The sequence below is a fragment of the Salvelinus sp. IW2-2015 genome, unplaced genomic scaffold (genome assembly GCF_002910315.2).
Source record: "Salvelinus sp. IW2-2015 unplaced genomic scaffold, ASM291031v2 Un_scaffold2110, whole genome shotgun sequence".
NCBI lineage: Eukaryota > Metazoa > Chordata > Actinopteri > Salmoniformes > Salmonidae > Salvelinus > Salvelinus sp. IW2-2015.
The window spans coordinates 105,424-117,561 of NW_019943448.1; the positions used below are offsets into that span (position 1 = coordinate 105,424).

Consider the following 12,138-nt stretch of genomic DNA (forward strand, 5'->3'; position numbering starts at 1 on the left):
AGCAGATGATATTGCCACTCCTATTTGCCACATCTCCAATTTAAGACTACTGGAGAGCGTGTGCCCTCAGGCCTGGAGGGAAGCTAAAGTCATTCCGCTACCCAAGAATAGTAAAGCCCCCTTTACTGGCTCAAATAGCCGACCAATCAGCCTGTTACCAACCTTTAGTAAACTTCTGGAAAAAATMGTGTTTGACCAGATACAATGCTATTTCACAGTAAACAAATTGACAACAGAATTTCAGTATGTTTATAGGGAAGGACACTCAACAAGCAAACTTACACAAATGACTGATGATTGGCTGAGAGAAATTGATGATAAAATTATTGTGGGGGCTGTCTTGTTATACTTCAGTGCAGCTTTTAACATTATTGATCATAGTCTGCTCGTGGAAAAACTTAAGTGTTATGGCTTTACACCCCCTGATATAATGTGGATAAAGAGTTACTTGTCTAACAGAACACAGAGGGTGTTCTTTAATGGAAGCCAATCAAATATAATCCAGTTAGAATTAGGAATTCCCCAGGGTAGCTGTTTAGGCACCTTGCTTTTTCAATTTTTACTAACGACATGCCACTGACTTTGAGTAAAGCCAGAGTTTCTATGTATGCGGATAACTCAACACTATCACGTCAGCTACTACAGCGACTGAAATTACTGCAACACTCAACAAAGATCTGCAGTTAGTTTCAGAGTGGGTGGCAAGGAATAAGTTAGCCCTAAATATTTCTAAAACTAAAAGTATTGTATTTGGAACAAAACATTCACTAAACCCTAAACCTCAACTAAATCTTGTAATAAATAATGTGGAAATTGAGCAAGTTGAGATGACTGAACTGCTTGGAGTAAAACTAGATTGTAAACTGTCATGGTCAAACATATGGATGCAGTAGTAAATAAGATGGGGAGAAGTCTGTCTATAATAAAGCGATGCTCTGCCTTAACAACACTATCAAGAAGGCAGGTCCTACAGGCCCTAGTTTTGTCGCACCTGGACTACTGTTCAGTCGTGTGGTTAGGTTCCACAAAAAAGGAAAATTGCAATTGGCTCAGAACTGGGCAGCACGGCTGGCCATTGGATGTACACAGAGAGCTAATATTAATAATCTGCATGTCAATCTGTCCTGGCTGAAAGTGGAGGAGAGATTGACTTCATCACTACTTTAATTTATGAGAGTTATTGACATGTTGAATGCACAGAGGTGTCTGTCTAAACTACTGGCACACAGCTCGGACACCCATGCATAACCCACAAGACATGCCACCAGAGGTCTCTTCACAGTCCCCAAGTCCCAAACAGACTATGGGAGGCACACAGTACTACATAGAGCCATGACTACTCTATTRCAAATCAAGTAACTGACGCAAGCAGTAAAATTAGATTTAAAAAACAGATACAAAACACCTTATGGAACAGCGGGGACTGTGAAGCAACACAAACATTGGCACAGACACATGCACACACACACACACACACACACACACACACACACACACACACACACACACACACACACACACACACACCACACACACACACACACACACACACACACACACACACACCACACACACACACACACACACACTATACATACAACATGGATCTTTTGGCAGCAGCTAATGGGATCAATAATAAATACAAAACTACAGTCCCTGGTTCGAATCCAGCTGTATCACATCGGCCATGATTGGAGATTCCATAGGGCGGCGCGCAATGCCCAGCGTCATCTCATTGTAAATAAGAATTTGTTCTTAACTGACTTGCCTGGCTAAATACAGTTGAAGTTGGAAGTTTACATACACCTTAGCCAAATATTTTGAAACAAAAAAATGTCACAATTCCTGACATTAATCCTAGTAAAAATTCCCTGTCTTAGGTCAGTTAGGATCACCACTTTATTTTAAAGATGTGAAATGTCAGAATATAGTAGAGAGAGATGGTTATTTCAGTTTTTATTTCTTTCATCACATTCCAGTAGGTCAGAAGTTTACATACACTCAATTTGTATTTGGTAGCATTGCCTTTAAATTGTTTAACTTGGGTCAAACGTTCGGTAGCCTTCCACATGCTTTCCACAATAAGTTGGGTGAATTTTGGCCCATTCCTCCTGACAGAGCTGGTGTAACTGAGTCAGGTTTGTAGGCCTCCTTGCTCGCACACGCTTTTTCAGTTCTGCTCACAAATGTTCTATAGGATGAGGTCAGGGCTTTGTGAATGCCACTCCAATACCTTGACTTTGTTATCCTTAAGCCATTTTGCCACAACTTTGGAAGTATCCTTGGGGTCATTGTCCATTTGGAAGACCCATTTGCAACAAGCTTTAACTTCCTGACTGATGTCTTGAAATGTTACTTCAATATATCCACATAATTTTCCTGCCTCAGTTGTCATCTTTTTAGTGAAGTGCACCAGTCCCTCCTGCAGCAAAGCACCCCCACAACAAAATGCTGCCACCCCCGTGCTTCACGGTGGCATGGTGTTCTTCGGCTTGCAAGCCTCCCCCTTTTTCCTCCAAACATAACGATGGTCATTATGGCCAAACTGTTCTATTTTTGTTTCATCAGACCAGATGAAATTTCTCCAAAAAGTACGATCTTTGTCTCCATGTGCAGTTGCAAACCAGTAGTCTTGCTTTTTTATGGCGGTTTTGGAGCAGTGACTTCTTCCTTGCTGAGCGGCCTTTCATTTATGTCGATATAGGACACGTTTTACTTTGGAAAGAGATACTTTTGTACCTTTTTCCTCCAGCATCTTCACAAGGTCCTTTGCTGTTGATCTGGGATTGATTTGCACTTTTTGCACCAAAGTTCGTTCATCTTTAGGAGACAGAATGCGTCTCCTTCCTTAGCAGTATGACGGCTGTGTGGTCCATGGTGTTTATACTTGGTACTATTGTTTTACAGTGGACTGGTACCTTCAGGCGTTTGAAATTGCTCCCAAGGATGAACCAGACTTGTGAGGTCTCCAATTTTCTTTCTGAGTTCATGGATGATTCTTTTGATTTTCCCATGATGTCAAGCAAAGAGACACTGAGTTTGAAGGTAGGCCTTGAAATACATCCACAGGTACACCTCCAATTGACTCAAATGATGTCAATTAGTCTATCAGAAGCTTCTAAAGCCATGACATCATTTCTTTGGAATATTCCAAGCTGTTTAAAGGCACAGTCAACTTAGTGTATGTAAACTTCTGACCCACTGAATTGTAATACAGTGAATTATAAGTGAAATAATCTGTCTGTAAACAATTGTTGGAAAAATTACTTGTGTATGCACAAAGTAGATGTCCTAACCGACTTGCCAAAACTATAGTTTGTTAACGAAATTTGTGGAGTGGTTGAAAAACGAGTTTTAATGACTCCAACCTAAGTGTATGTAAACTTCCGACTTCAACTGACATAAAAAGTAGTGGGCCATCGGTGTGGGTATTGCATATTGGAACAGACTGTAGTTGAATAATGAATCCCCATAATGAGATTACCTAATCAGAGGATTAAAGGCTAGTGGGATAATTTCCCACTGTGATTTACAGCCTGGCTTGTTGTCAAGGTGACCTGGCCTGTGAGTAGAGCAGAGGTGGTGTTTGTTTTCTCTGGCCACTGGCCCAGGACGAGCTGCATAATACCCAGTGGAGAGAGGGAGATGGAGAGAGAAGAGCTGCTGGGAAGGGAGAGACAGATAGAGAGAAGAGCTGGTGGGAAGGAGAGAGAGATCGAAGAAAGAGCTGGTGGGAAGGGAGAGAGAGATAGAGAGAAGAGCTGGTGGGGAGGGAGAGAGAGAGAAGAGCTGGTGGGAAGGGATAGAGAGAGAAGAGCTGGTGGAAGGATAGACAGATAGAGAGAAGAAGGCTGGTGGGTAGGGAAGAAGAGATGGAGAAGAAGAGCTGGTGGAAGGAGAGATAGAGAGAGAAGGGCCGCTGGGGTGGAAAGGAGAGAGATAGAGAGAAGAGCTGGTGGGAAGAGAGAGAGAGAGAAGAGCTGGTGGCAGAGCTGCTAACTCTCACGCGTTGGCCATGAGACACGCATTTGGCCCTCTTCTCACGCTCTCACGGCACACCTCTTATATCTCACTTACTGAAAACCGCTGCTTTTAATTTTCTAATTAGTCCCTTGTATAGTCAGCACGTTAACTTTTCAACTGTGCTCCAAATCGTTTTGAAATCGGAGCATCTGCGCCTTCAATTTAACATCACGAGTTGAACCTCTATCATTGTCCTGTCTTGCCACCTGCACATTGCGACACATTGAAACATATGATTGGTCTAGTCATGTAAAGGATCAAGGGGATTGGATGCATGTTTTTAAGAAACGCCCCTCTAGATTAGAGTGGCGCTGATTGGAGGGAACGTTCTCCGCGAAGTTTTTAAAACTGTAAAATGAGCAGCACGGTAGCACTGTGTTATGTTAATGTTAAATTAGGTTGCTGTTACTCCCTGTCCCTATTGCAGAATGCAGCCGTTTGACAGCATGTACTAAAGTCGATTTAATACACACTTAATCCCCTCGTTTGGTGATTGGCATTTTAGGTTGTGACAGCGAAAAGGTCGCAGACGGACCTACAGAATGTTTTCGGAGGTTAGTTTAGTAGGGTGACCTGATTTGTAACTATGAATAAATATTTTTTTTAAATGTAGGGGCAGATTTATGTCATCTTGCCTTCGGGAGATTTTATTAGCTATTTAAWGTATTTAGTCTGATCAGTGGAACAATTCTCATTCTTGACAATCTGCWAAAATATCCTGTAATTAGTGTGATAGTCAGCAGCAACACTACTGTTATTCTCCATACTTATTCTASTATTCCACTTCTTACCAGTTCTGCCAGTATCATCACATATTTGAAATCTGAAATGTCTACTTGAGTCTTTGAAAATGAATTACAGTATATGAGGCTAAGTATTTTTGTAGATATTCATGGGCAGCTTTTGAATAAGTCATACAAATCAGCAATAGATAATAAATGTTTCTGGAATCAAATATAATTGTTTACATTTTAGTATTGTGCACATGCTTGGTATAGATGATAGGTGGACTCACAACTCATAAAGGCGTCATATGTTGTCTATGTAGAGTACGATGATGTCAAGAAACTTCAACCAATAGGCATAAACCCCCTGAATATTGATATTCATTAGATTTTATTTTCACCTGAAGGTCTGGTGATTTTGAGAAATGAATTGTTATAACAAGAACATTTTGAAACACTCATCACTTGGGAAACATAGATCAGGCAGGATTTTCTTCCAGACCTATTTTAAAGAGATAGTTCACCCGCATAAAAACAATATAGATTGTTTGTGTCCWTACCTTGAAAGCAGTCTATGAACAAGGAGACTTCAATCTATGATTCGGTTACCCACTGCCATCAACCATTAATATAAACATTCCTGTGCAGAGCCTGGTGTAATGGTAAAACTCCCTGGCACGTATCCGATACAACTTTCCACCTGAGAACAGAGATCAATCCCTGCTTTCAACCTTCCCACTGTTTCTAGCATTTCCCTATCTCATTTKATTATTGAATAAAGTGTCAAACCACCTAAAAAAATATGTCCCCTAAAAATATTACCATAATTAACATTTCATCCCCCCAAAATCTCAAATTAACACATTTTGAATGTACATTTAATATTCAAAGCATCCTGAGTACACCTAATTTTCCAACCTGGCCATAGGCCTAAGCCATGTAAAAAAAATATTGCAGGAAAATCTTCCTAGGGGAGGACCCACAGTCACCCATCTAGGGACTGTGCCAGGGGACAATGAAATTCACATAGCAAATCTCACTCCAAGCTTTCCTCAAACGTTGGCAGCCCTATGGTGGGGAGGGATAGAGAGCTAGATAGAAAGAGAAAGGCTGGTGGGGAAGGACAGAGAGAGAGATGGAGAGAGAGAAGAGCTGATGGGGAAGGAGAGAGAGATGGAGAGAGAGAAGAGCCTGGTGGGGAAGGAGAGAGAATGGAGAGAGAAGAAGCTGATGGGGAAGGGAGAGGAGATGGAGAGAAGAGAGAGAGCTGGATGGGGAAGGAGAGGAGAGATGGAGAGAGAGAAGAGCTGATGAGGGAGAGGGGAAGAGGGATGGAGAGAGAGAAGAGCTGATGGGGATGGGGGAGAGAGATGGGAGAGAGAAAGAGCTGATAGGGGAGAGGGATGGAGAGAGAGAAGAGCTGGTGGGGAAGGAGAGAAAGAGGGAGAGAGAGAAGAGCTGATGGGGAAGGGGAAGAGGGATGGAAAGAGAGAAGAGCTGATGGGAGAGGGGAGAGAGATGGAGAGAGAGAAGAGCTGATGGGGAAGGGGAGAGGGATGAAGAGAGAGATGGAGAGAGAGAAGAGCTGGGGGGGAAGGAGAGAAAGAGGGAGAGAGGAGAGAAAAGCTGATGGGGAAGGGGAGAGGATGGGAGAGAGAAGAAGAGCTGATGGGAAGGGGAGAGAGATGGAGAGAGAGAAGAGCTGGTGGGGAAGGAGAGAGAGATGGAGAGAGAGAAGAGCTGGTGGGGAAGGGGAGAAGATGGAGAGAGAGAAGAGCTGATGGGGAAGGGGAGAGGGATGGAGAGAGAGAAGAGCTGGTGGGAAGGAGAGAAAGATGGAGAGAGAGAAGAGCTGATGGGGAAGGGAGAGAGAGGATGAGAAGAGAAGAGCGATGGGGAAGGGGAGAGAGATGGAGAGAGAGGTGCTGATGGGGAAGGAGAGAGGATGGAGAGAGAGAAGAGCTGGTGGGAAGGAGAGAGATATGGAGAGAGAGAAAGAGCTGATGGGGAAGGAGAGATAGATGGAGAGAGAAGAGCTGATGGGGAAGGGGAGAGGATGGAGAGAGAGAAGAGCTGGTGGGAAGGAGAGAGAGATGGAGAGAGAGAAGAGCTGGTGGGGAAGGAGAGAGAGATGGAGAGAGAGAAGAGCTGGTGGGGAAGGGGAGAGGGATGGAGAAAGAAGCTGGTGGGGAGAGGAGAGAGAGATGGAGAGAGAGAAAGAAGTGGGTGGGGATAGGTGAGGGAGAGAGAGCAGGAGGAGGGGCAAGGAGAGAAAGAGGCGAGAGAGAGAGAGCTGATGGGGAAGGGGGAAGAGAGATGTGAGAAGAAGTAGCTGGTGGGAAGGAGAAGAGGAGATGGAGAGGAGAGAAGAGCTGATGGGGAAGGGAGAAGGGAATGGAAGAGAGACAAGAGCTGATTGGGGAAGGGAGAGAGATGGAGAGAGAGAAGAGCTGGTGGGGAAGGAGAGAGGCGATGGGAGAGAAGAAGAGCTGACATGGGGAAGGGAGAGAGATGGAAGAGAGAAGAGCGCTGATGGGGGAAGGGGAGAGGGATGGAGAGAGAGAAGAGCTGATGGGGAAGGAGAGAGAGATGGAGAGAGAAAGACTGTGGGAAGAGAGAGAGCGATGGAGAGAGAGAAGAGCTGATGGGAAGGAGAGAGAGAAGACCTGATGGGGAGCGAGATGGGAGAGATGGTAGTGAGGGAGAGAGAGAGGAAAGAGACTGGGGGGAAGAAACAGAGAGACAGAAGTTGATTCCTCCTCTCTCAGAAGAGATAACTGTAACTACCTGTCACCGTCCCTCTCTCATCACATCTAAATGACCGCCTCATATTTTCTGACACATCCTGCCTGGGTGGAGCTAACCTGGAGAATAGGAGGAGACTAAGCCAACTCACAGCTCAGCTGATATAAAGCCTCACTTGATTGGGAGTGTGATTAGAACCTTGTATTCAGAGAAGGTTGGGGGAATGTGGTTTCTGCATTATGATGCATTACAGTGACACTACAACATTCTATGGCAGCCATGGTTAGAACCCCATTACGTTGCATGAGGGAATATTGTCAACAATGCTATGTAACGGAATGTCTAGAATTGGAAAACTATTCAAAACACTCTAAGTACACTATATGCGCTCTGCATGTGATTAATGAGTACAACGGACATGTACAATACTTGAGTTGCACAGATACCTGTTTTGTGGTAATGTCTAGGCTACACTAACTGTCTAAATAATGGTCTGTCTATAATGTGTGGTGTGTCGTGTATGTTGCGAGACAAGCCTGTCTGCACGCTGAGCGTGGTCACGATGGACGACGGTCTGACCCTGTTCAGCGTTGTCAACACGGAGGAAGCGCACGGCTGTACGCATCATCAGGAACACACTGTCCCTCTTGCCACTTCATCAAGTAGGCTGTGTGCTTGGTGTGGTGTGTGTGTGGTGTTGTGTGTGCTTGTGTTGTGTGTGTGTGTGTGTGTGTGTGTGTGTGTGTGTGTGTGTGTGTGTGTGTGTGTGTGTGTGTCGTGTGTGTGTGTGTGTGTGGTGTGTGTGGTTGCTGTGTGTGTGTGGTGGGTGGTGTGTGTGTTGCTGGTGCATTGGTAAACCTAGACAGTTTAAGGACCGTCATCTATTCCAGAAAATACAGAACAGGTTGGACAAATTTTGTATGAGCTAGTTGACATGCTCCTGAATACTACTGTATACTACTGAATGCTACGGAATGCTCCTAAATGCTACTGAATTCTCTTGAATGCTCCTAAATGCTACTAAATGCTCCTGAATAATACTGAATGCTCCTGAACTGCTACGTGCCATGCTCCTGAAATGCTCTGAATACTACTGATGCTCCTGAATGCTCCTGAATACTACTGAATGACAAGCCGATTCACATGAACTTGCGCAGTTTGAGATCCAATCGCAGCTGCAGAACCGATGGCAATTTTCCTGCTTTTGTGGTGATTAGGCATGGATTAGTTCTCATAGTAAATTAGCCTGCCGTGGATTCACTTCCAGTGACTGATTTCGGAAATCGATTTGCGTTGAATTTGCGCAATGTAATTGAAAAACAATTGAGATGGTTTGAGACCATTGTGGATAAGTGATATATAATGTAGCCTATCAACAGTAAATTTAGTTTTATGTCACTCTGCCTTTTCCCTCTCTCTATCCCTCTCTGCTTACTCTTGTTCTCATTCCTCTCGTCCCGCTGCCCCTCCCTGCCCCTCTCCCTGCCCTCTCCCTCTCCTCTAGGGGTCTTGACAGTATAGGAAGCAATAAGAACGTGGAGGTGTCTCTGCCTAACTTTGACGAGGTTGTTGGACGTCTGCGATGATCTGGTTTGAGTATTTCAAACAGCCCGACTCAGAACTGGAACACGAGGAGAAACAAACTCTACTGAGATCTCTCATCAAACGACAGGACCTCTTCAAAGAGGAGGTGAGCTCCCAGGCCTCCGGGACCTCAGGTTTAATCAGGGCTAAATTTGAGTTAATCTCAGTTTTGGACTGTTTTGTTCTGGAACCCATTTGCCAGGATCCCGGTACGTCTCGTGGCCTGAACAATTATTTTCACTATTTGCAATGTAAAAATTCAAATGAAAGCAATCAGAGTTAATTCAAGTTGACTCTGTAATTCTCCTGGCTGCCCCTTAAAACACTTAACGTAAAAACGGCCCTGATATTCTAAGAATTGATTCATGTTGTGCCGGCCCGGGTTCATGGTTTGCACAATATTGTAGCCTATATAGACCAACGCGTGGTCATTACTGTGGTGAGAGAGAGAATCGCACCTGTATCTCTCACAGAACTAGACTGAGAATCACTTTGTATGATCTCTCTCCCTCTCTCTGCTCTGATAGACGTGAGCCTGCAACTCTCATCTCTTCAGCGTTGCACTTCATTTACTTCCTTACAGAATCATAGCTGTGGGAAGGCTGCTGGAAATACTGCAGCACCACTGATAAAGTGAAATACATTTGCCAAAGTTATAGAATTACTGCTGTCTGTTCAGAATGAAATGAAATTATTCAGAATACACCAGGAATAGGTCTATAATTTAGCCACAGAGGATCGATAGCTTTAAAATATATATATATATATATCCTAGCTGTGGCAACGCGCGGCAAATGGATCCTGCTGAAAAGAGAAGACCAGTCTGTCTGCAGTGCTACCAAATATGTTATCAATGTCCAAATAGGCCTATTGAGCGAACAGTATTATTTTACATTGAAACAAGAGAGAGATAGACTTGAGAGCATCGGCCTTCACAGGTGTGTGAGCTGTGTGTCGTTGTGCGAGTCAGTGAAACTGGACAGTTTGTTTAGGACTATAACCTCCTCCTCATATTGTACCGTATGTGTTTCTCCTCACACCTAGGCCTGGATTTGAGACAAGGTCGTTTTTATTGATCTCAGATTGTCAGTTTGTCAGTGTCCAACTAGCCTGTCATTTCCATCATTTGTGAGGTACTAAAACAGGTTCAGCTAAAGTCTCCCATCTTCTAAAATGATGTAGAACTGCATGAAATGTGTCTATAGAGGCCACATTTGTCCCGGACCCTAAGCTACAACATATTTCCCCCGCGTGTGCAACTTCTGCAAGCGCTTCTACTCTACTACTTTATGTCAGTACGCAAAATAAATGATAATGCATGCAATGCTTTATTAGAAAGAGTCCCTGGTCGTGTCTCTCTCTCTCTCTCTCTCTCTCTCTCTCTCTCTCTCTCTCTCTCTCTCTCTCTCTCTTCTTCCTCATGTTTGACACTTCTGCATACTGTACCTGCCTGCTGTTGACTTTCCAAGTTGTAACTTTCTTTAGTGTACAGACTTAAGTCAAATGATTTGAACTCGAGTCTGACTCGAGTCACAAATTTGATGATTTGAGACTCGACTTGATAGAAAAAAAAATGACTTAAAACTTGACTTTGACTTGGAGCCTCAAGACTCGGGGCTCGACTTTGACTTGAGACCGATGACTTGAAATGATCCGTAACGTTTTGTCACTCATTTTATGGCATAAAGTCTCCATGGGTTAGGCTACTCGCCACGCAGCCAGAGACTGTATCTCACTTGCAAAAAACAGATTGACTAGTGAAACACACATTCCGCCCTCTGATTGGACCAACTGTCAATCAACATAGGTCAGGTGAGCTAGATCAGCAAGAAGGTTTTGGGGAGTCGTGAGTTATGAATTACAATTCATATGATGTGTTACGAGTTGCAATCCGTACAATATTTTAGTAATGGCAATTTGTACAAATTTATGTAAAAATTTTGCAAAACATATGAATTCCAATTTGTGGTTGCTAACYTTAGCTATGTGGCTAATGCTAACATTAGCTAGGTTAGGGGTTAGGGTTAAGGGTTAAGGTTAGGGTTGAGGTTAGAGTTAAGGTTCGGGTTAGGAGTTGGTTAAAAGGTTAAGGTGAGGGTTAGGAGAATGGTTAGCTAACATGTTACGTAGTTACAAAGTAGCTAAAAAGTAGTAAGTAGTTAGCTAAAATGCTAAAGTTGTCTGTGATGATATCCAAAACTTGTTTGGTGATCAAGAATATCTTACTTATCTTWCTTTCCATGCTCACCAGCAATGGGGCATCAAGCAACAATTACTAGCATAGGCCTACTGGTCTTTTGGTATGTCAAAATTGTTTAAAATTGATAATTGACTAATGAAGCTTGCATTTGGAATTTATTGTTAAAAATGTAAATATGTTGTAGACAAAAAGAATGCAAAGGGCTGTCTGGTAGCCTCAATAAATAGACAAAGATGTCTTGGTTCTATCAGCACAAAGCATAGGTATTCGATTTTGAGCATCAATGTTTTCACATCCCAGATCTCAGAATTGTTTTGTAGCGAATTCTCCTTTCATAACCCATTAGGGTTCTCACCTTAAAGGTACAGTACCTAAAGTACAGKGTATCACAATCCTGATAGAACCTTATGGCTCTGAAATGTCAATCTGGGTTCAGCCATAACCCACTGGGCACACACTTGTTGAATCAACGTTGTTCCCACGTCATTTCAATGAAATGACTTGGAACCAATGTGGAATAGACATTGAATTGACATCTGTGCCCAGTGTGAAGGCTCTATCTGACACTTCTGGATTGGACATGTTCAGAAGTGTTTATGTTTAATAAGACTGTAGCTATTTGAATACATAAATGATAGAATGACACTATTTTACCGAGATAGAGTCAGAACACCATCAGCAAATACATTAAGACATTAAATACATTAAATACATTAAGACATTAAATACATGAAATACATTAAGAGGTTAAATACATCAAATACATTAAGACGTTAAATACATCAAATACATTAAGACATTAAATACATCAAATACATTAGGAGGTTAAATACATCAAATACATTAAGACATTAAATACAT

General features: G+C 43.0%; 1 protein-coding gene across 1 annotated transcript in view; it reads left to right on the top strand.

Annotated features, from left to right (window-relative positions):
* Window positions 1-12,138, top strand: part of LOC112072970 (ryanodine receptor 3-like) — a 42,911-nt gene that overhangs the window by 26,308 nt on the left and 4,465 nt on the right. Inside the window, exons 6-7 of the mRNA XM_070439996.1 lie at window positions 8,998-9,058; window positions 9,091-9,183. Coding sequence (XP_070296097.1) covers window positions 8,998-9,058; window positions 9,091-9,183 — 154 coding nt within the window. The remainder of the gene's footprint in view (window positions 1-8,997; window positions 9,059-9,090; window positions 9,184-12,138) is intronic.